The 23,797-nt window shown below is 42.3% G+C and overlaps 1 protein-coding gene across 1 annotated transcript; it reads right to left on the bottom strand.

Moving 5' to 3' along the window:
• Window positions 1–606: 606 nt before the first annotated feature.
• On the bottom strand, window positions 607–21,977 carry LOC131851053 (tetratricopeptide repeat protein 7B). The gene is made up of 17 exons (XM_059201475.1): window positions 21,737–21,977; window positions 14,813–15,092; window positions 11,873–11,987; window positions 10,416–10,558; window positions 9,782–9,887; window positions 9,478–9,594; window positions 8,588–8,785; window positions 7,494–7,571; window positions 6,872–7,029; window positions 5,957–6,074; window positions 5,693–5,842; window positions 3,595–3,798; window positions 2,757–2,895; window positions 2,026–2,170; window positions 1,548–1,629; window positions 1,291–1,396; window positions 607–812 (listed from the first exon to the last, which is right to left on the bottom strand). Exons 1-17 carry the CDS (start codon window positions 21,861–21,863, stop codon window positions 607–609), a joined length of 2,472 nt encoding a protein of 823 aa, XP_059057458.1. The 5' UTR covers window positions 21,864–21,977.
• Between the last annotated feature and the right edge of the window lie 1,820 nt (window positions 21,978–23,797).

Below are 23,797 nucleotides of genomic sequence, written 5' to 3'. Positions count from 1 at the left end.
GGAAAGTACTGGGTGATGGTGGTGTGGGTTACTGCCGTAATCAGCCGAGCACACCGGGATCAGCCCGCCACTATCTAGTGGAGTTAGGGCGGTTTGGTATGGTATGTGGAAAGTACCGGGCGATGGTGATATGGGAGAAGTAGGTTGAGCGTCGTCACATCGACACCACCCGCCACGTATCCGGTGGAGTTAAGACGGCATGGTACGGTGGAAAGTACCTGGCGATGGTAATGTGGGAGGAGTGAGCTAAGCGCCGATAGACCGACGTCAGATCGCCACGTGTCGGGTGGAGTTAGGGCGGTACGGTAACGCAGGTTAAAAGTACTGGGCGATGGTGATCTGAGTACGGGCTAAGCGGAACGCCCGCTACGTGTCGGGTGGAGTCAGGGCGGCACAGTACAGCAGGTGGAAAGTACCGGACGTCGGTGCGGGTTACCGGTGTGATCAGCCGAGCGCCGCCACGTGTGGGGCGGAGTCAGGGCGGTAGAGGGAGCGCGGGCGCGCGCGGGTGCAGCGCGAGCGCGGCGGCGGCGGCGTCGGCGGCGGCGGCGGGCTCCCCGAGCGCGGCCAGCACCAGCGCCAGGCGCCGCCACGTGTGGGGCGGAGTCAGGGCGGTAGAGGGAGCGCGGGCGCGCGCGGGTGCAGCGCGAGCGCGGCGGCGGCGGCGTCGGCGGCGGCGGCGGGCTCCCCGAGCGCGGCCAGCACCAGCGCCAGGCGCCGCCAGGTGTCGGCCCGCGCGGGCTCCAGCGCCGCCGCCTCCCGCAGCGCCTTCTCGGCCAGCCGCAGCCAGCCCAGCGCGTAGTACGCCGCGCCTGCGCATACCCTCACCTCGTACCGCGCTCGCTCGCTCGTGGCCCGCGAGCCGACGACTAATCGAGAACACCTAACTCTACACCTAACTCAATCGTATAAAAAGTTTCGGACCGGAAACCTAGGCCAGCGAAAGTCGGTTGCGATTACAAGAATGAATTGGAAAGCAGCACCGTCGCAAATATATAAAAATATTTAGTCATTTCCGGCCGATTCAAATTACTATCAAATAATAATTAAACTCATATATTGAGGATAAAAAATATTCAGCTTGCTATAGCGTAATGGATTATACTTAATCTAATAACACGATCATGTAAAAAAAAAAGAAATGAATTTCTCTCACATTAAAATCTGTCAGTAACTAATACAAGTTATGTTGAATAAACAAAACTGTTCTACAGGTTATAAGAATCTACTGGTGCAACCCTCGTAATTGTACGTACGAAGATATAGCAATGTGACGCGTATAATACTTACCGAGCTGCACGATGCTGTCGAGGTGCGTGGGATGCAGCGCGAGCGCGTCCTGGAAGCTCTGCCGGGCGGCGCCCCACGCGCCGTCCGCCGCCTGCACCAGCCCGCGCTGCGGGACACGACGCCACACGTTAGTTCGCAACCACGCTCGCTCACACCAACACGAACGCGCGCACGCACGCACGCACCCACGCACGCACGCACGCACGCATACAGAGAACAGACTCGTAAAATAGTATCTCTGAATATATGGTACTTACCGTGTAGAGCACGAGATGGCTGTGCGGCGCGAGCGCTGCAGCCTCCGCCACGCAGCCCGACGCCGCACTCACGCGGTCCAGCCTGCAACAAGCGGCCAGTTACACACTACACTATTACGGGATGAAACACTTTAAAAACCCAAAGGCCTGAGTGGTCCAGAGTGCATTAGTGCCCATTAGTGCCATAATGCAAGCTTTGTTTAGATGGATGAAAATGACTTTGTGTAAATTATTCTAGATTATTATTATTACCATTATCTCCACACTGACCTCAAACATTATCATATGCATTACTTCGTGAAGAAAGTGTCCGGTCGTTACTTCAATTCCACCAAATCTTAGTCCCACTGAAATCAGCACGGTCACTGTGCATTTAGATTCTAACGATCCTCGTAAGTAAACTTCTCCTGATTTCTTAATAACACACGACACTGTCCTCGCCGGCGAAAACGATGACCCCGGCCACGCCGCACCGTACCTGAGACAGAGGTCTGCGAGCAGCAGCCAGGCGTGTGCGCGGCGGGGCGCGCGGGGCGCGGGGCGCGGGGCGGACGCTGATGACGCGGCGTCCGACAGCGCGCGCTCGGCCCGCACCACGCCCGCAGACGACGCCCGCAGCGACGCTGCACACAACACCGACCGTGACCATATCGGGAAAACAAGTAGAAGACGACAGATTGGCATTAGGGGGAAAGAACACTGTTAGTAATATGGATGATCTTATTGCTAGCAGTGTACCAAATCAGGTTGCCATGGAAACCATCGTGATAAATTCTTGATGAATTTGCCACGATGGACTAACTGACCTGACCTCGTGCTCATCTTATCATCATCCACTGGTACCCCGCCAGCGTAAACCGTTAGCGCAGACGGATGTACGATTCCTCATTGGCATTGATAAAAAAAAGACAGTTTAACATTAGATTTCTGTATGTGTATAGGTGATACCACTATATTCACGAGAATACCGAAATTTAATAATACAGCCAGCATGAAGAAAGAGCTAAGGACCTATATGTAAACCTTGTGGAACGCCTAATAATAATTCTATATTCGAAATCGGAAAAAAATTAAAATTTTTATCCTCTTGAAAATATGATATAACTTAATATGATACCATTATATTCATGACAACACCGAAATGTAATAATCCAGCCTAATAGACTCTCGACTTCATAATTGAATAATAAATTAATATTATAGTCATACCGGCATCTCTTGTACTGTGCGTGTCGTCGTGTATATCGTCAGATAGCGCGTCCAGCTCCGTGTATCCGTTCTGTTCTAAGTCAGTCTCTTCGAAGTTGTTCAGTAATGTTAATAATTCCTTTCCTGTCGCTAGAGCAGCCTGTAATACCAAATACGAGCAACTTCGTTTAACAACTGATAGATTTGGAGGTATTTGGGAGGCAGATATACAATCTACAAAATAACGGCATGCACAAAGAGATTCAGAGGACGTATAGTGACTGTACAACCCAACACTAAACATTGGACTACCACAACGTCCTCTGGTGATAAATAAATAAAACAACCAGTTATATTGGATTGTAGAACTAAAAAGGGGTTTATTTCTAGAAATCACATTTCTACACATATATTTAACAAAACGGATCAATATCGTCGTCTACTTTTAATACAGCGCCATCTAGATAATCCCGCAGTTGTAGAACGTATAGGATTTAATATTCCACCGAATTACATGAGAAATGTCACCGGTCGTCGTGTCTGACTGTTTGCAATTGCAGCGGTACGTACAAACCACAATAATAATTGCCCACTATGCGTGCAATGCAATTATTAAATTTATTTTTAGGTAAGGTTCAAGATGCTGATGTATATACAGAAGCCGCGTCTTTCATAATAAATAAAATAAGATTATTTTTCTCATTATATACTTTAAGTATAATATGTAGTAAATTATTAAATAAGTTTATATTGTGTTAATTAAATTAAAAAAAAAAAGCAGTATGTAGTTTGTGTACCAAAAGATCTATGTAAACTAACAAACTTATACGTTGACAATAGATCGCGGTCGGGCACGTACCTCGCCGCTCTCCCAGACGAGCTGCAGCGCGGCCAGCGCCCACAGCGGCCACTCGGCGGAGGGGTGGTGCAGCCGCGCCAGCCGCGCCGCCTGCAGCGCCCGCGCCCCCCGCCGCCCCGCGCACGCCCGCGCCCACAGCGCCGCCGCCAGCCGCAGCGCGCCGCCGCACTCCGCCCGCGCCGCCAGGCACGCGCGCGTCGCGTCCTGCACACACACACACACACACACACACAGTCGCATCACACACAGCGCCCGCGCCCCCCGCCGCCCCGCGCACGCCCGCGCCCACAGCGCCGCCGCCAGCCGCAGCGCGCCGCCGCACTCCGCCCGCGCCGCCAGGCACGCGCGCGTCGCGTCCTGCACACACACACACACACACACAGTCGCATCACACACAGCGCCCGCGCCCCCCGCCGCCCCGCGCACGCCCGCGCCCACAGCGCCGCCGCCAGCCGCAGCGCGCCGCCGCACTCCGCCCGCGCCGCCAGGCACGCGCGCGTCGCGTCCTGCACACACACACACACACACACAGTCGCATCACACACAGCGCCCGCGCCCCCCGCCGCCCCGCGCACGCCCGCGCCCACAGCGCCGCCGCCAGCCGCAGCGCGCCGCCGCACTCCGCCCGCGCCGCCAGGCACGCGCGCGTCGCGTCCTGCACACACACACACACACACACACAGTCGCATCACACACAGCGCCCGCGCCCCCCGCCGCCCCGCGCACGCCCGCGCCCACAGCGCCGCCGCCAGCCGCAGCGCGCCGCCGCACTCCGCCCGCGCCGCCAGGCACGCGCGCGTCGCGTCCTGCACACACACACACACACACACACAGTCGCATCACACACAGCGCCCGCGCCCCCCGCCGCCCCGCGCACGCCCGCGCCCACAGCGCCGCCGCCAGCCGCGCGCGTCGCGTCCTGCACACACACACACACACACACAGTCCTCGCGTGCCGCCCGCTGGTGCCCGCTCCACCCTGCACACACACACACACACACACAGTGCACGCGTGCTGCCCGCGCAGCCGCTCCACCTGCACACAGCGCCGCCGCCAGCCGCAGCGCGCCGCCGCACTCCGCCCGCGCCGCCAGGCACGCGCGCGTCGCGTCCTGCACACACACACACACACACACACACACACAGTCGCATCACACACAGCGCCCGCGCCCCCCGCCGCCCCGCGCACGCCCGCGCCCACAGCGCCGCCGCCAGCACACACACACACACACACACACAGTCCGCAGCGCGCCGCCGAACTCCGCCCGAGCCGCCAGGCACGCGCGCGACTCGTCCGGCACACACACACACACACACACACACACACAGTCGCATCACACACAGCGCCCGCGCCCCCCGCCGCCCCGCGCACGCCCGCGCCCACAGCGCCGCCGCCAGCCGCAGCGCGCCGCCGCGCGCGTCGCGTCCTGCACACACACACACACACACACAGTCCGCCCGCGCCGCCGCGCGCCGCCGCAGGCGCCGCGCGCGCGCGTCGCGTCCTGCACACACACACACACACACACAGTCGCACACACACAGCGCCCGCGCCCCGCGCCGCCCCGCGCACACACACACACACACACAGTCGCCCGCGCCCACAGCGCCGCCGCCAGCCGCAGCGCGCCGCCGCACTCCGCCCGCGCCGCCAGGCACGCGCGCGTCGCGTCCTGCACACACACACACACACACACAGTCGCATCACACACAGCGCCCGCGCCCCCCGCCGCCCCGCGCACGCCCGCGCCCACAGCGCCGCCGCCAGACACACACACACACACACATTTGTATCACACATAGCAGGACCCCTACACACATTCATTCATTCATACACCCTTCATGTTCCGCTGCTAGTTGCTGCGGAAGATGAAGGAAGAGCAAAGGACCTATATGTATACCTAGTGAAACGCCTAATAATTATTCTATATTCGAAATCTGAAAAATATTAAATTTAGTAACCTCTTAAAAATATTATAATTACTTAAAGAGGTTACTTAACCTCCTAAAACTACGATAAAATAATTGAAATTAAAACTTTATTGAAGAAATTTTTCATGATGAACAATATCAAATGCTTTAGTAAAATCGATCTTACCATGGCATCGTTGAGCATGCCGAGATACATGTACTGTAGCGCGAGGTAGTAAAATGCTAAGTGGTCATTGTCATCTAGTTGTACCGCCCGCTGCAGAAGCTTCAGACTCGTCGTATTAGCGGCTTCTTTCTCGATGCGGCAATTTGTTTTCTGTTAATCACAACACCTACATTTTTTTAACAATACACTGGAATTTTCTTTTTATATTACTTTCAATATAATTTGGATGAAATACAGAAAAAGTCTCAACGCAAAGATTAATACCTGAGCCTTCATTTGGTGTCCGATGCCGCAGTATAAACAGCAGCGCGCCAGCATTGGCCCCTCCTGTTCTTCTTCTATCGCTAATGCCGCTTCTGCCAGCTCTATCCCGTCTTCTATCTACAACAATACAGCGATTATAGCTAAGATCACCAACAAGTTAGTTTGAAAAATCTATAAATGTGTATCTATCATCACGAATCATCAACAAGGCAAAATCCTCTTTTATATGATACCCTAGTCATCGAACTATAAACAAAATTTATTTCCTTAGCGAGCTAGCGACAATTTTAATAAATAGAACAGAATTCAAAACTGCATAGCACAGAGTCTCTGCTATTCTGATGTAGCATTTATCAGTAAAGTATTATAATAAAATATCAACGAAAGCATTAAATTACTCTACGAAGAAAATACACAAGTTTACTCTTTCTAAAATTAATAAAACTCTTCTTGAAACTATCAGATAGAAAACCGTTAGCAATCAGATTCATCGTCGAACTGCTGTAGCTGAAGCAGGCTGCCACGATGTAACTGTAATTCGACTAGCGCATTCGGTAAGAGGTCGCGTCGGCCGGCGGACCACTGCCAGCGCAGAGAACGAGAGAACGTACTCACCCAGCCCATGTGGTAGCAGGTGTCGGCGGCCACGAGCCGCAGCGGCGCGTCGGCCGGCACGAGCGGCGCCGCGCGGCGGACCACTGCCAGCGCAGAGAACGAGAGAACGTACTCACCCAGCCCATGTGGTAGCAGGTGTCGGCGGCCACGAGCCGCAGCGGCGCGTCGGCCGGCACGAGCGGCGCCGCGCGGCGGACCAACCACCCAGCCCATGCCAGCGCAGAGAACGAGCCCAGAACGGTGTCGGCGGCCACGACTCACCCAGCCCATGTGGTAGCAGGTGTGGGCGGCCACGAGCCGCAGCGGCGCGTCGGCTGGTAGCAGGTGTCGGCGGCCACGAGCCGCAGCGGCGCGTCGGCCGGCACGAGCGGCGCCGCGCGGCGGACCACTGCCAGCGCGCGTACTGCCGCCGCCCATGCAGCGCCACCTACCACCATAAAAATAATAATAGTTGACATCTTGTAATGACCAATTTGACGACCTCGTTGTTCCAGTGGTTTAGCATACCACTTCCGATGATAAATACCATCATCATCTCAGCCCGGAAGACGTCCATCATCATCATTATCATTATCGCCCAGAAAACTTCCACTACTAGACATAGGCCTCCCCCAAAGATCTCCACGACGATCGGTTCTGCGCTGCTCGCATCCAATGCCTTCCACCGATCTTGACCATATCGTCGGTCCACCTTGCTGGAGGCCTTCCCATGCTGCGTCTTCCGGTCCGCGGTCGCCACTCGAGGACTTTCTTGCCCCAACGGCCACTTGTCCTAAGAGCTATGTACCCTGCCCATAGACCACCGAGGCCGTCAAAGTGACGTGAAGTGTAGTGATAGGTTACCGGGCGCGTGCGGGGAGTGCGGCGCGGCGGCGGGGTGCGCGGGGGCGGCGGGCGCGGCGGGGGCGGGGGGCGCGGGCGCGGCGGCGGCGGTGGCCAGCGCGCGCTGCCGCCACACGTGCGCGCATCCGAACGAGAACTTCATTGCACGCTCCAGCGACTGCAACAATTATAATAAGCATTTTTATAGGCTGCAGATATACATTCGGTTTTTTGCCGTCAATCCGAATAATAAGATAAGATAAGCATTTATTGTCTATAACTGTGTTACATCATAAGCTGCAGGTATACAGTCGGTTTGTCATCGTTGGGTAGCACGAATGCGACTAATAGGCTGCAGATATACAGTCGAGTTGTCGTCGTTGGGTATCACGAAAGCGACTAATAGGATGCAGATATACAGTCAATTTGTCGTCGTTAGGTAGCACAAAAGCGACTAATTTGGTGCAAATATATAGTACAGTCGGTTTGTCGAAGTAATGTCACATGAACATGACTAATAGACTAGATATACAGTCGATTTATCGTCGCCAGATTACTCAAATGTAACTAATAGGCTACAGATTATACATCTGTAGTCTATTAGTTTGGGGCGACCACAAACTAATAGGCTACAGATATATAAAAGGAACGTGACTAATAGGGTACAAATGTACAGTCAATTTGTCGTCGTCAGGTCGTCCGAAGGCAAATAATAAAGTGCGGAAAACTGTGATCTACGCAATTCAGTCGCTGAATATACATTCCACTCATATGCAGCTACTCATTGTAGCGAATATTAGATAACACAGAAACATTAATAAATTATTTAGCATACATTAAAAATTATTATTGGCTACTGCGTCGGACTCGCAACTCTCATAAAATTACTACAAAATACACATACTTATAATTAACAAGTAGTCTTTATAGTATAAACCTAACAATTACTTCACCCCATTCTCTATGGAGATAACTTGGTTAAAACATATATTGAAGAAGATGAGAAGAGCAGGTGAAATAAAAATGTTAGAATCGTATGGTTCGTATAAAGTAATAGCGTCAAAACAGCATAACTGAAATCAAGTCAAATCAGCATTTGTTTCTGTAACCATAAAATCTAATCATTTATTAATCCAAATTAGATGAATGTTACGTGTAAAATGAAGCAATGATACAAAAATAAAATACGCTCACCTCTAGCACGAGACAGAGCTGCCCCCAGCGCGTGGCGGCGACCGCGAGGAGGTCGACGAGGGCGACGGCGGCGCGCAGCGCGTGCGCGCGCGCCGCCTCGAACTCCGCGCTCTGCGACAACACCGCGCCGCGCACCGCCATCGCCTCGCCCACCAGCAGCACCAGCACCACCTCCTCGTACGCGTTGCTCGGCACGAACTGCAACCCACGCCGCGCACTCATACCTCCATCCACCTCTACACTTCCCCCGACTGTTTCATTATTTCTACAAATATCTACACTTCCCCCGAATTTTCATTATTTCTATTCATTTTCATTATTTTATCGATATTTATATCGATAGTTTCATTATTTCTACAATTAGTGTAGATAACAGTTCCCCCGACAGTTCATTATTTCTACAATTAGTGCAAATAACACTTCCCCCGACAGTTCATTATTTCTACAATTATCTACACGTCCCCCTACAGTTTCATTATTTCTACAATTATCTACACTTCCCCCGACAATTTCATTATTTCTACAATTATTTACACGTCCCCCGACAGTTTCATTATTTCTACAAATTCATGACTATGATTGTTTGTATCGGTACACCCGCCTGCGCTGACGGTTTACGCTGACGGGGCACCAGTGGAAGATGTTAAGATGAGCATAAGGTCAGGTCAGTTAGCACATCCAGTCGGAATCGCGTGGAGGTTAACCTGACAAATTGTTGTACACGGCAATGCGCGAGCTGGCATTGCGTGCGGTTTTTCTCGTTCTCTTTGTATACATTCAAATACAAACTCTTTCTTTCGTGAAAGCCAATTTACCCCTAAAAGAGCGTACGTATAAGGGGAGCTATTTAAAATTACCATGTTTGTATTATAGAAAGTATTTAAGCTAACCTGGTTTATGCTGGCATACTTCTTCGGTTTCCACGGCCCCTCGGAGACGTGCTCCTCCTTCCGCCTGGATAACGTCCCTGGCTGCGGTGTCGGTACCTTTTCTGGTGGCTTGTATACCTAAAAGATAAGATTGGTTGCTAATTTCCCCATTTTCATTATTTCTACAATTATCTACACTTCCCCCGACATTACACAGGGGACAAACGAGCATGCGGCTCACCTGATGGTAGGTGATTACTGCCGCCCATGAGCACCCGCAACACAAGGGGAGTTGCCGGCCTAACTAAGTATAGAGTGGTGGTACCTGTCCGGTGCCTCCCCTCATGAGGACCTCAGCGAGCTGCCGCGCCAGCGACAGCCGCAGCCCCTGCGTGGCGGGGGACTCCACCGCCGTCAGCATCTCGCGGTACCTGCGCACACACCACATTGATCAGTGACAGATCTACGATATTGCGCGCTTACCCAGAAGTAATCTATCCACCATAGGCGTGAAGAATCGGTAGGTGTTTTCTCTGGGAACATAAAACTGGAGGTGTGTTCCACTCTCAGTATCCGGCTCAAAGGATCATAAAGATGTATAAGTGATGCTGTGACCCACACAATCTGGTTGCTATGATGATAAGCTTTCCAACTTGGTTTATTGAGTACACGTTGCTTCAGTGTGGACTGATACTTGCTTGTGAGTATTTGGGTGTACTGAAGGAAATATGATATGTGTGGGCGTTATATGGACGCAGAGCGGAGATGCTAACGGTTGTACGCTTTGGCAGTGCGTATTAGAAATGACAACGCGAACCGCTCAGTGCGAATATGAAATTACCACGAAAATGACTCTATTGGAGCAGGCTTGAATTTACCGAACATTACTAGTCTCTGACCCCTTGTCAGATGTGTGGGTGGGACTTTGTATAATTGTCTAGTGTGTGTGTGTGCGGGACCTGTGCACGGCGTCCTGCAGTCGCCCGGCGCGCACGTGCAGCAGCGGCGCGCGCTGCATCGCTGCATCCAGCGGCGGCGACGCGGCCGACGCGCGCTGCAGGTACAGCAGCGTCAACTCCGACGACACCTCGAAGCTGCGCACCTGCGCACGCACACGGTTACTGCACACCTACCATACGTATTATCTGAGCGCTGTTTACTGGAATTATTACCCGGGTCTTAACACGAATAATTTAATAAATTACAAGTAACGTTTCGACTAGGTTGCTGTAGCCGTGGTCACGAGTCGACTGGAGCAGCGTGTGTCGCGAACTTTCGTTGAACAATCTTTTAATGTTAGATAAAAAACTGCTGTCACCTGTCTTGACATCCGTCACATTGACATCGCTGTCGCTGAATCGAAATGACATCGTGGTCAGCTCGTGACCACGGCTAGTGCAACCTAATCGAAACGTCGAGATAGGCAAATACCTTTATTTGCTATAAAATTATTCGTGTTAAGACCCGGTTAATAATATAAATAATGGATTTTATTAAAGTAAACCAGAGGTAGAATCTTGAGCATTAACTATTTAAATTTAAAAAGAGTATATATATATAAAGGAATACTTACTTAGTATCCATTTACACTTTGTCTTTACGTGCGTTATTGAACCTCAATTACTCTCTCATTGACTTCCAACAGATGGCGCAAATTGTTAAAGACTAACAAAAATATGGTGGATTGTGAAACTGCGATAGTGAATGACAGTGTTAGAAAATAAAAGTGTTTTAGTGGAAAAAGATCAACGAATCATTACATAGTATAAAACAAAGTCGCTGTCGCTGTCTGTCCGTCCCTATGTATGCTTAAATGTTTAAAACTACGCAACGAATTTTGAAGCGGTTTTCTTTAATAGATAGAGTGATTCAAGAGGATGGTTTATATGTATAATACATGTATACCCGGGCGAAGCCGGGGTGGGTAGCTGGCAAATATTAAATGTAGTTTCTTTGTTTTACAGATAATGTTTGTTACATTACGATAACTCGTTTATAATTTGTAATTTGTTTGTATCAAAAATTGTAAAAGTTTAAATAATATTACTTTGTTTTACAGAGCAACGCATGCTTTACTTTGTCGAGAGACCTATTAATAGATAAATTGTCTTATATATACATAAAATAGAAATAGAAATAATCTTTATTCAAATAAACCCATTACAAACACTTTTGTATAGTCATATTTTGATTCTACCACTAATTCGGAACGCAGATTCATCACAAGAAGAATGAGCAAGAAACTTGTGTGTTGCTCTTTTGAATAGATGTTTTTTTTTATATAAATAATTACAGTATAACAAGTAAGAGGCATACGTTGTGCATGGTTTTATATGTATGTTTGTGTGTATGTCTGCGTATGTGAATGTATGTGTGTGCATGAAATGCAAATGCATGTTACACCTCAGGATCTCACCATTTCTGTCTCTCTCTCAGCCTGTTTGAACCGGCTGGTGGAGCCCGGCACCGCGTTCTGCTCCAGGCACAGCCCTTTAATCGCGTAGGACTCCGCCATTATACGTAGACTCCGCCTGCACACGTACAAATATATATGACAGCGCAAGTTCAGTACAATGGCTATTTTCATTGTTAATTTAATTATATTCGGCCTATATTGAACAAATCACTGTTATTTAATACTAGTTTATGCCCTCAGCTTCGCTCGCGTTAATTTATCCCCTTGGGGGTGGAATTTATCAAAATTCTTTCTTAGGGGATGCCTACGTCATAGTACCTTCATGCATGCGAAGTCTCAGCCCGATCAGTTTAAAATTGACAATGGGTGTAAAATTAATCAAAATCCTTTCTTATCGGATACCAACGTCATAACATCTACCTGCAAGCCAAATTTCAGCCCGATCCGTCCAGTGGTTTGGGCTGTGCGTTGATAGATCACTACGTCAGTCACCTTTGAGTTATATATATTTAGATTTAACATAATGAAGTATTAAAGTTAAGGATTATTACAAATATTGTAAATAGCGCCATCTAGTATTTATAGACCGGACTAAGTTGTTTGTCATAAGATATCCGTTACCCCCGCTTCTCTCCCTACTACAATAACTTCAGTCTATAAATGCGGAGGTCGGTAGTTGAATAATTCCCCTCCGATCGATCCCCCGTCCAATTCAAACGGGGACCGATGTCACGACGGCCTGAGCCGAGGTTCGAACTCCTAGCGGTGCCCTCAGACTAAAGTCGTATCCGTCAGGCAGGAGTTGGCCTTCAGCCGCTCCATAAGTCCTTCCTTGGTTTGGAGTGTCATCTGCACTCGCCCCCTATAGTCCGGTGAAGCTGTAAAGGCCAGCTGCGGCCAACAGCATTAGAGTACAAAAAAAAATTGAATCACTTTCTTTCTGTGTGTAACCATTGCACCGAATACATCTCTGCAATTTGATAAAAGTGTTTATTATTTATTATCGTAGCGATTATTATGCATATTACTATGAATACTTTCAATGACAGTTAATGAATTAACTATTAAATACAATGTTTATATATGTTAATCAATGTTATTATAATTATTATACACACAACCTTGAACCTTGTCCCATGGTACAACAGCAAAGAAATTAATAACTCCAGTGCTCATTGCTTCCGTTTATTACGTATTATAAATATATTGTGACAATTTTATTACAGATGATGTTTACATATAGATACATCATAATGATATAATAAACGCGAAAGTTTGTGAGTATGGATGTTTGTTACTCTTTCACGCAAAAACTACAGAACGGATTTTGATGACAATTTACTGTAATATAGCTTATAATAATAATAATATAATATAATACTCTCAGAACAATTCACACAGCGCCATCTAGATCTAAGTTATGCTAGCTAAAGCTTGTGTTATGACTAGATAACTTATACAAATACATAGATATTTTTTTACATAAATACATACATATTATACATAGAAAACGCCCAGACTGATACAAACAATCATACTCATGAATACAAATGTTTGTGCCGTGCGAGGAATCGAACCTGCCACCATCGGATAAAGCGGTCTGCTAGACCACCGAGGTCGCCGGTGCTTATGCGTCAGAATAATACATTTTTTTTATATACCATTTAGGTGGCAAACAATCATACGGCCCATCTGATGGTAAATGGTTACCGTAGCCTATGGACGCCGGGTGTTACGTGCGCGTTGCCGACCCTTAAGAAACCTTAATATACCTTCTTGAAAAACCCCATGCTGTAGTCTCTCGAGAAAACCTCGACAGGTAGTTCATTCCACAATCTATACATAATAAACTAGAAACATTTTACAAATGTTTGATGTAAGCTATGGAAGAATGGAGCCTCCTGGCACAGATACTCGTATATTTATGCTTAAAAGGAATCTTCAACATGTAGTTGTAAAATTGTGACACCTAAAGAATTTTAAATTATTAAAATTTTTAAACACATAGACTATGTTTTTTATAGAAATCTAACGCGTATGAATGACTTTATATATAAAAATTACGTGTCACGTTGTTTGTCCGCGATGGACTCCTAAACTACTGAACCGATTGCAAATTTGATTTGCACATTGTGTGCAATTTGATCCAACTTGAAAGATAGGATAGCTTACATCTCAATTTATAGTCGCAATATTATTCAAGAACCTTACCCATAGCAACTCATGGCCAGGTCTGGTAGGCTAGAGTAAGCACAAGGGTGAAATCGCGGGAACAGGTAGTTATCAATACAAACATACTCATAGCGGGGGGGAGGGGCACCATATCAGGTCGACCTCCACGCGGTTCCCCTTAGAAACCATCGTTATAAATTCCAGGTGAATTTATCACGATGGGCTAACTGACCTGACTTCATGCTCATCTTATCATCCTCCACTGGTGCCCCGCCAGTGTAAACTGTTGGCGCAGGCGGGTGCACCATTCCATTATCTATACATATACATAAAATTTGGGTGTCTGTTTGTAATATTGAAATAACCGTTTTTTACTACATGCATATGAATATAAATACGGTACATAGACCAAAATAACATTTTTTACAAAAATTCTAAAAAATGATATTTTAGTCTCTATGTCTATTATTGTCTATCTATATATTTGGTGTATGTCTGTCTGCCTGTCGGTCTGTTTGTTCCGGCTAATCTCTGAAATGGCTGGACCGATTTTGGCGGGACTTTTTTTGGCAGGTAGCTGATATAATAAGGCGTAACTTAGGCTACAGGTGCTACAAACATCTGGCATTAGCCCAAACAACCCAATAAAAAAAACTTAGGATACTTTTATTTTAGAAATAGATAAATAAAGTTAAATTCCACGAGGGCGAAGTCACGGGAACACCTAGTCACCCATAAAAATACTCATAGCTTATTTATTATACTCACACGGGTAATTCCTTCTCCTTCAGCGTATTCAGGTCCACCAGTTTATACTGCTTCAAAGCTTCGTCATAAGCTCCGCAGGCGTAGTGCAGCTTTCCAAGTAGAAGATGAGCATCCAACCATACTCCAGCCTGCTTGCCTGCCTCGTCTGTCGCCAACGTGAGGTATCCTCGAGCTTCTGACAGCTCCCGCTGCGCTCTCTCCACATTCTCCTTCGACGGAGGCCATTCCTCCAAATAAGCTTCGAGTTTCCCTTCACCGATGAGGAAGTGGGCAAGACTCTCTGTGGATAGATATATAATTATAATTAATGCAAAGAACAAACATATTAACAGGTTCCTAGGTCTTCCAGGTTCTTTTATTTTCGATGGTCGTGGGTTCGATTCCTCACATGGCGCAAACATTTGTATTCATGACTATGATTGTTTGTATCGGTTTGGGTGTTTTCTATATAGAAAATAGGTTTCTGAGATTATCATAAAAAAATATATATATACAATATAATATATTTTGTTTATATTATGTAGGTATCTATTTTTTTATAATAATAATCTCAGGACAATTCACACAGCGCCATCTAGATCCAAGTTAAGCTAACTAAAGCTTGTGTTATGGGTACTAGATAACTGATACAAATACATAGATATTTTTTTTCGTAAATACCTACTTATTATACATAGAAAATACCCAGACCGATACAAACAATCATACTCATGAATACAAATGTTTGTGCCGTGCGAGGAATCGAACCCGCGACCTCGAAAGTAAGGGGGCGTGTTAAACAGCTAGACCATTGAGGCCGTCAAATATTTTACTACTACAAAAATACTATACATTCATACCAGTTGTAGTACCTATAACACAAGCTCTGCTTAGCTTGGGACTAGATGGCGCTGTGTTAATTATCCATGATTATTTATTTATTTAAATTCAAATTAAAAAATCATTTATTCATGTAGGACATATTAGCCGCTTATGAACGTCAAATTTTTATATTCTAATTTTATTTTTTTCCCTACCGTTCAGTTCAGTATATAGATCCAATTGAGAAGAACTGGCAACTCAATTGAATATTTTTTTTAAAAGCCAGAATATTTATAATGTATATTTATATAGGTGTCTATGTCTAACATTAAATGAAAATCCAGTGCATGAACAACTATTGCCATGCACGCTCGTCATTCAAGTAATCGTTTAGTGAGTGATATGGTTTGCTCAGTACATATGATATGATTTAATAAGGTATTATCACTGTCTTTTAGATGCCTATTATAGTGATGACATAGTATCAGAAAATATAAACAACATTAATTTACACTCAATATATTTGTTTACCATACTATGATTCAACATACACACACAGTTATCGTAATTAGAGATGTGCTAACTCGTAATAAACATAACTCGATTTAACTCGAGTTGAAATTCAGGTAACTCTAGTTGACGCGAGTTACCTGGAATAAACAGTTTTTTTTTCGAACAATTCTAATGTTTTTGGCCGCAGCTAGCCTTGAAAGCTTCACCGAACCATAGAGGGCGAGTAGAAATGGTACTTCAAAGCCGCGGAAGGACTTATAGAACGCATAATCATTTTAATGATAACATAACAGGACGAATATGCGAAAAAATGATAACGACCTCAAATCAATATTGAAACATTTGTGACGAGTGAAAATTGTATGATATGAAATGATCGGAAAATTTCATGTCATTGTCAGTTCGATGACAGAATCATGCTCTCGCTCTTTCACTTGATTCATTCATTTACAAGTTGAATACTTCAAACTCGAGTTGGCAGATATCAACTCGAGTTAACTCGACTTCACCGCAACTCGAGTTAGTAACTCGAGTTGACACATCTCTAATCGTAATTATCACATCCGAATATGAGCATATATGTACATGACCGCCTGAAAATTGTATGTCTGTGTCTGTATTGTATGTATCACAATCCTTACTAAGATTATTAATGCGAAAGTAACTCTGTCTGTCTGTCGCGCTTTCATGCCAAAACTACTGAACCGATTTAAATGTAACTTGGTACACAAATAGTCTAAACCCTGAGAAAGGACATAGGCTACTATTAAATGCGAAAAAAGGGCTGTAAGGGGTTGACAGGGGAGATAAAAAGTTGAATGGAAGTATTGCCATTTTTAAAGTTAGTAGCTTGAAACTTATTTTTTAGGCTGTTGTTTAAATATAAATAAATATGACATTTAAAGTTTTTATAAATTGTACCCTCAAGGGGCAAAATAAAATAGGGGATGAAAGTTTGTATGGAATTTCATCATTTTTGAAGTTAGAATGATATCATCAATGTCTTATTTGTAAACTAATTTGTGTAAATAAATAAAATGCTATTCCACGCAGACGAAATCACGGCCACAACTAGTATATTATACATTAATGCATAAGAATCACATGTGAAGCTGTAACTAAAAAAATTTGGGGGGGCAAGTGTTTTTGTGTGTAAAATTTATTTTCTAAAATAAAAGTAACCTAAGTTACTCCTTATTACGTCAGCTACCTGCCAAAAAAGTACCGTCAAAATCGGAGCAGCTATTTCAGAGATTAGCCGGAACAACCAGACAGACAGACAGACTAAAATTGTAAAAAATGTTATTTTGGTATATGTACCGTATTTATATGCATTTAGTAAAAAACGGTTATTTCAATATTACAAACAGACACTCCAATTTTATTTATATGTATAGATTTAAACATATTATCAATATGGATACAATACATATAATAATTACAATGCATCATGACCTAATCTATGTGACTTCCCGTTTATTAATTTATTCATAACACTGATGGTCTTTTAAGTCAAGAGTGAATAGGTATTATTCATTTCATTTATATCGAGCAATCTGTACCGACTAAAGTCGGGACAACATGTAAACATGATACATTACAGAGTGGTACCCAAGAGGACACAAAAGAAGCAGAGGCAGACAGACCAAAAGATGGGAAGATGACATCAGGAAGGTAGCAGGGAAAGTTTGGACTCGGAGTGCAAGGGACCGAACCCTATGGAAATACTTGAAGGAGCCCTATGTCACATGACAGATTGTTGACAATCAGATGTGGAAAAAAAAAATTGTAGACCATCAGGACCGCAGTTACTGCTGTAAATTTGTAATGTAATGTTAACAGTAAATAAAGGCTTTTATTATTATATTATTATTATTTTAAGTTGCAGGTTAATATAAAGAATTTCTAAAATAAAAGTACCTTAAGTTACAAAAACTGCTCCTATAACATTAGCTATCTGCAAGTAACAATCCCGTCAAAATCAACACCGGTTTCAGAGATCAGCAAGAACACACAGACAAAACCATTTTTCTGTTCTGGTTGGCCTATTTGTTTTAACACTTTCGCATCAATATATTAGAAATATATTTATTCAGATGTAATATATGTAAAGCTGCAAGTAATTATAATACTAATTTAGTCAGCATAGCATAGCATGTAAAATAGAAATAGAAATAATGTTTATTAAAATAAATTCATTACAAGCACTTTTGAATAGTCATATTTTGATTCTACCACTCATTCGGAATGCAGATTCATCACAAGAAGAATGAGCAAGAAACTTGTGTACTCTTTTGAATAGATGTTCTTTTCTATAATAATTACAGTATAACAAGTAAGAGTGTGTGTTGCTCTTTTAAATAATCCTTGTAATTTTACAAATCGAAACATATGAATACAAACTACTACTAATCTCTGAAATGCTGGACCGATTTTGACAGGATTTTTTTGGCAAGTAGCTGATGAGTAACTTAGCCTACTTTTATTTTAGAAAAAATCTCTAATAAACTTTTTTGTTAAATTCCATGCAGATGAAGTCGCATGTACAGCTAGTATAATCTATAATTTATGTGTTTGTCTTTAGGAATAGGTTTATGAAATAACTATTTATAGTTTACTTACACAAAATGAGTTTAATAGTATGACAATAATAACTTTACAAGCATTGTAAATTAAGTCTGAGTCATGTAAGGAAATAGGTGAATGCAGTTTTCCATATTGAAATATTGACAATTTATAAAGGAAGGATTTACTGGTGATGGTGGTGGGAAAAGTTGAAATCAAGCGAAGAAATGGGTACTACTGAAAAACTTGGAGGCCTATGTTACATCACAACAAACTGTTAACATTCAGATAGAAAAAAAAAATTAATATAAACTAACAGGAATACAGTTACTGCAATCTAAATATATATAACTCAAAGATGACTGACTGACATAGTGATCTTTCAATGCACAGCCCAAACCACTGGACGGATCGGGCTGAAATTTGGCATGCAAGTAGATGTTATGACGTAGGCATCCGCTAAGAAAGGATTTTGATTAATTCTACCCCCAAGGAGATAAAATGGGGGATGAAAGTTTGTATGTAACTTTGTCAATTTTAAACCGATTAGGCTGAGACATTAGAATAAGAAAGAATTTTGATAAATTCCACCCCTAAGGGGATAAATTTATGTGAGTGAAGCTGCGAACAAAAGCTAGTTAATATATAAACTTAAAGTTAACAGTTTATTACTGTTAACTTTAAGTTTACAATTTTGTTTATTATTATTATACTGGTGCCTATCCATCTAGAGGAAGAAAGAAAGAAATTACAGTGGGTTGCCAAATTAATAGGGACAGTCACGAAATATTCGTTTTTTGTAAAACATTGGTCTATAATTAATTAAAAACGTCACTTTAGGCTATAATTATATTTAATAATATCAGACACATATCTTATAATGAATTTAGACTATAATAATTTAATATTTGAACAACTAGAAAATATAAACAAGTATAATAAAAATGATGATGGGAAATTATTAGTATTTTGTCACATTTCCTTTTGCTTCTATCAGTGCTTGAATCCGCCTTGGCCTACTTTCAATACACTGTTTAGCACTTTCTTTTATTTTGGGATTGTGAAACCATACATTTATTAATTTTTCAACTAGTTTTACTTTGGTAGTTATGATTTCCTTAGCAATTTCCGCCTTGGTAATTTCCCACAAGTTTTCTATGGGATTCATATCAGGAGAATTGCCAGGCCAAGGTAAAACTGGAATGTTGTGGTCTTCCAAAAATTTGGTTACACTCCTCGCTTTATGACATGGAGCTGAATCGTGCATAAACACGAATTCCTCCCCATTCGGGAACCATTCCTGAAGTTGCGGCAACAGGCGAGTTTCTAATACTTGCTTGTATTGGTCCTGTCTCATGGTTCCCTGGACGATATAGAGGCGCCCAACTCCTTTTGCGCTGATGACAGACCATACCATTATTTTTACAGGGTGTTTAATTCGTTCCACTATGCAATCAGGATGAAATTTCTCGCCTGGGCGCCGCCTCACGAAGTTACTTTTGTTGGCCAGAATTTCAAAAGTTGACTCGTCTGAGAAACATACCTAAAAAATATAGAAACTATTTATAATTTTTGTAAATATGATTTTATATAACACAAATAAAATTAAACATAGAACTGACCTTATTCCAGTCTTCAACAGTTTTCAGGCGGTGCTCACGAGCCCAAGCAAGCCTTTTCTTTTTCATCGCCTCTGTTAATCGGGGTTTCTTAACTGGACGATGACCTGTCAGGTCTTCCTCTGCCAACCTTCGCTGTACAGTTCTTTTTGAAACACGTATTCCAGATTCCTGTACTATCTGAGTTAAAAATCCAGCACTTTTCTTTCTGTTTTGCAAGCAGATATCTCGAATTTTCCTATCGGAACGTGTTGTTGTGATACGTTTTCTGCCACATTTGCCTTTTCTTTTGGGCGAAAGTGGCTGATTTTGATCTAAATTTATTTTTATTTTATTGACGGCAGATTTCGATATCCCGGCCAGTTGTGCTATCATCCTCTGAGAGTGATTTGTGTGTAGGAGAAGGGTTTTTAACCTCGGATTTTTTTCTCGGAGTCAAATCTACCCCTCGACCCATAGCCAAAGCTGAAAATATAAAAATAAATTAAAATTGTTCTAAAATCCGCTCCAAAATACTTTAATTTTAATTATAGTAAAATATTACTTACTTGCAGGTATTGATTATTTCACAAAACCACTAAAGAACTGTTTAAAAGAATAATTTACGTGTTTCACTTTTACACGTGTGAACGACTGTGTGTCTCTCCCGTCATTAAAATATATTTCCAAAATAAACAAATCTCTCAGCACTTGAAATTCACTTTGAATTTGAGTTATAGAGACAAGGTGAACATAAAAACATATCAGCAAAAAACTTTTACCACTTAAAAACGTAGTCAAGACCACTTGAAGAACAAAAATGATAAAAAATGGGACTGTCCCTATTAATTTGGCAACCCACTGTATGTTTATATGTATATATATTATATTATTATATATGTGTATCAACACAAAATATACAAGAAAAATAATTTTTATTTGCAATTTTAATCATTATGGAATCAAATATGTCTACTTTCAGCATATGCCATGATGGAGTGTCACAATGCTGGTATTCTGGCTACCCAATATTAATTAATTATTTCCTTAGGTATTTATAAACTATGTAAGTTCCAAACTTTTACTGGTCAATGAAATACCATCCACCAACATTATAATTAAAAAGACTAGATCATATTTTATATACGTTTAGAATAATGTTCTCTTTAACTATTTTTCTAAAGTCTGTAATATAATTGTATGAAAAAACATTTCTTTTCTATGATACTATAGTTATATCCTAATAAAAGATACTAAATAACGACTTATTTCAAAATACACTCAGTTATAATGTAACAAATTTAATTATCTAATATACACATTACATAGAGTAATTTTGAAGTTTAATTCAGACTATCATAATGACATAGATTACTTAAGTTTTAACTAAAAAATACTTTATTTACAGACAGATAACGCTACGGGCCTGGAGGTGGACGTGACTCACCATGCTGTGGAGACCTGGCCTTCAACAGCTGAGCCAAATCAATCACCTTCTTCCAGTTAGAATCCTCGCGATTTTTGTCGATCTCCGACTCGTAAATGCGTACAGCATTCTTACTCCTCGATGTCATTTTAACACGAGGATATGAATGTTTGTACGTCACACCATTGAATAGAAATTGTTAATCACTTGTACATTGCAAAATTTGGTTGAAATTGCAAGAATTCCTAGCAATCAGTCCGAGACTCAGGTAAGCAAGTAATTATATTGAAGGTCAGACTTGACATGACTGACGTTTGCTATGACATCTCTCGCGCGTTCCTTTTCAACGCTAAATAAGATTGCTATCCATATGTATTTGGAACGGAACGTAAGAAAAAAATTTTTTTTATTATTTAAACTTAAATATAAATTTTTAATTAATAAAAGAAATGAATTTCTTTTTATTAATCGTACTATCAAAATAAAATAGACCTCAATTTATATATTAAATTGTAAAATGTAAATGAGTCCATAGATAAACCTTCATGTTATTTATTACAATCAAGAACCAATGCACACTGCATTCGTTTTTGATTGTTTATATTTTTTCTTATCATAAGCAGACTAAAGTAATAAACTTACTGCGACAGTCAATAGATGGCGCTGAGCGTCTGTAAAATAATGGAACTTGCGAATATGTTCTATAAGATGTAGGTAAATAAAATTATGTTTATGATTTACAAAGAATATGATTGTCACCGAAATTTACGTCTGAATAAAATACTCGGGCTGTATACTGGTATACTAGCGACATGTAGACATATACTTTAGACATGCTCATAGTCTCACCTGCGTTAAATTTATAGACTACCTATATGTTATTATTATGTATAAGTATGTAATATTATCTGTGGGCTAATTATGTAACACGATATGAAATTGTTTCTGTTGAAGTTGTGATGCAATATGAAATCATTTCAATTTAAAAAATGCGATCAAGTAAGGTCGAATGACCGCAACATAAATCATTTCTATCGATAAAACACTACTATGAAGTTGCAGCGGAATATTGTTAATCCGACCAATTTAAAAAGTCAGTACATTAGATAGCTTATACCTTTAGAGGGATACATTTTAATTTATTGGGTTGTTACACTAGTTGGTTGATTTGAAACAATTTTTATTGCGTTCAAAAATTACAAAATATACTGCAGCGTTCACTTGTTCTTTTATTTTAATTTTATTAATAGACATTTAATAAAATAAAATAAAGAAAGTCTATTCTATTCTAATGAAAAAATAAGGTTAATAATTTTGAATATAAAAGCATATTTTATACAAACTATTTATAATCATTAATAATAATAATCTAACCTACAAATTAAATTTTCTTTTCTGCTATAGATACCTAGGTAAGTACGTAGGTATCCATATAAATTTAAAATGATATGGGCACATCTTTTTAAATTTGTACATAATTGTAAAAACTTTAAACAAATAAATTTATTTACTTTAAACAAATCACAGAGCATCATAAACGTTGTATTCCGTTCACAGAGCACCGTATTCATTGAAATAGTTTTTTAATTATATTAATATCATAATCAACCCTAATTTTATATTAAACATTTACTCTAGTTAATACAACATTCTATGTGATTTGGGACGAAAATAAAATATCGAATTGGCAACACTGATGTCGTGTTGTGAGTCGTGACAATTTTCCCATTTTAATAAATTTAAAACCTTTTCACGACTTTCTACGTAATATTTAATATAATAAAAATATATGTAATACTGAAAATTACCAAAACAAGATAAATAATGCTGCTAATGCTGATATTTTAAAGATTGTAACCAAAAGAAACACCTTCTAAATTGTTACTCATAATGTAAAAACCGTTTCAATTCCACGCTGTCATTTCGGCAAAATAGCGATTACGTGACGTTGCAACGAGGTTACTAAATCGACATTCGATAGAAATAATTTTTATCGATATGTAAAGTTGCGTTTACGTTGCAATGCTAGTTGACAGCGTCAAATGGCGTCTATATGATCGCATTATTGACAGATGACGTCAT

This window comes from Achroia grisella, unplaced genomic scaffold (genome assembly GCF_030625045.1).
Source record: "Achroia grisella isolate CSIRO2021 unplaced genomic scaffold, CSIRO_AGI_Agris_v1 utg780, whole genome shotgun sequence".
Lineage (NCBI taxonomy): Eukaryota > Metazoa > Arthropoda > Insecta > Lepidoptera > Pyralidae > Achroia > Achroia grisella.
The sequence above is the reverse complement of the archived record's forward strand: the minus strand, read 5'-3'. Positions and strand labels throughout refer to the sequence as shown.

What these genes read in the sequence shown, in the direction of transcription:
- LOC131851053 (XM_059201475.1), bottom strand. Translation starts at nt 21,863, where the DNA reads ATGACATCGAGGAGTAAGAATGCTGTACGCATTTACGAGTCGGAGATC. An exon ending in AAGGAGAAGGAATTACCCGT is followed by an intron (nt 11,988 to 14,812) that starts GTGAGTATAATA and finishes GTACGTGTGCAG; the next exon opens with GCGGAGTCTACGTATAATGG. An exon ending in CTGAGAGAGAGACAGAAATG is followed by an intron (nt 10,559 to 11,872) that starts GTGAGATCCTGA and finishes GTGCGTGCGCAG; the next exon opens with GTGCGCAGCTTCGAGGTGTC.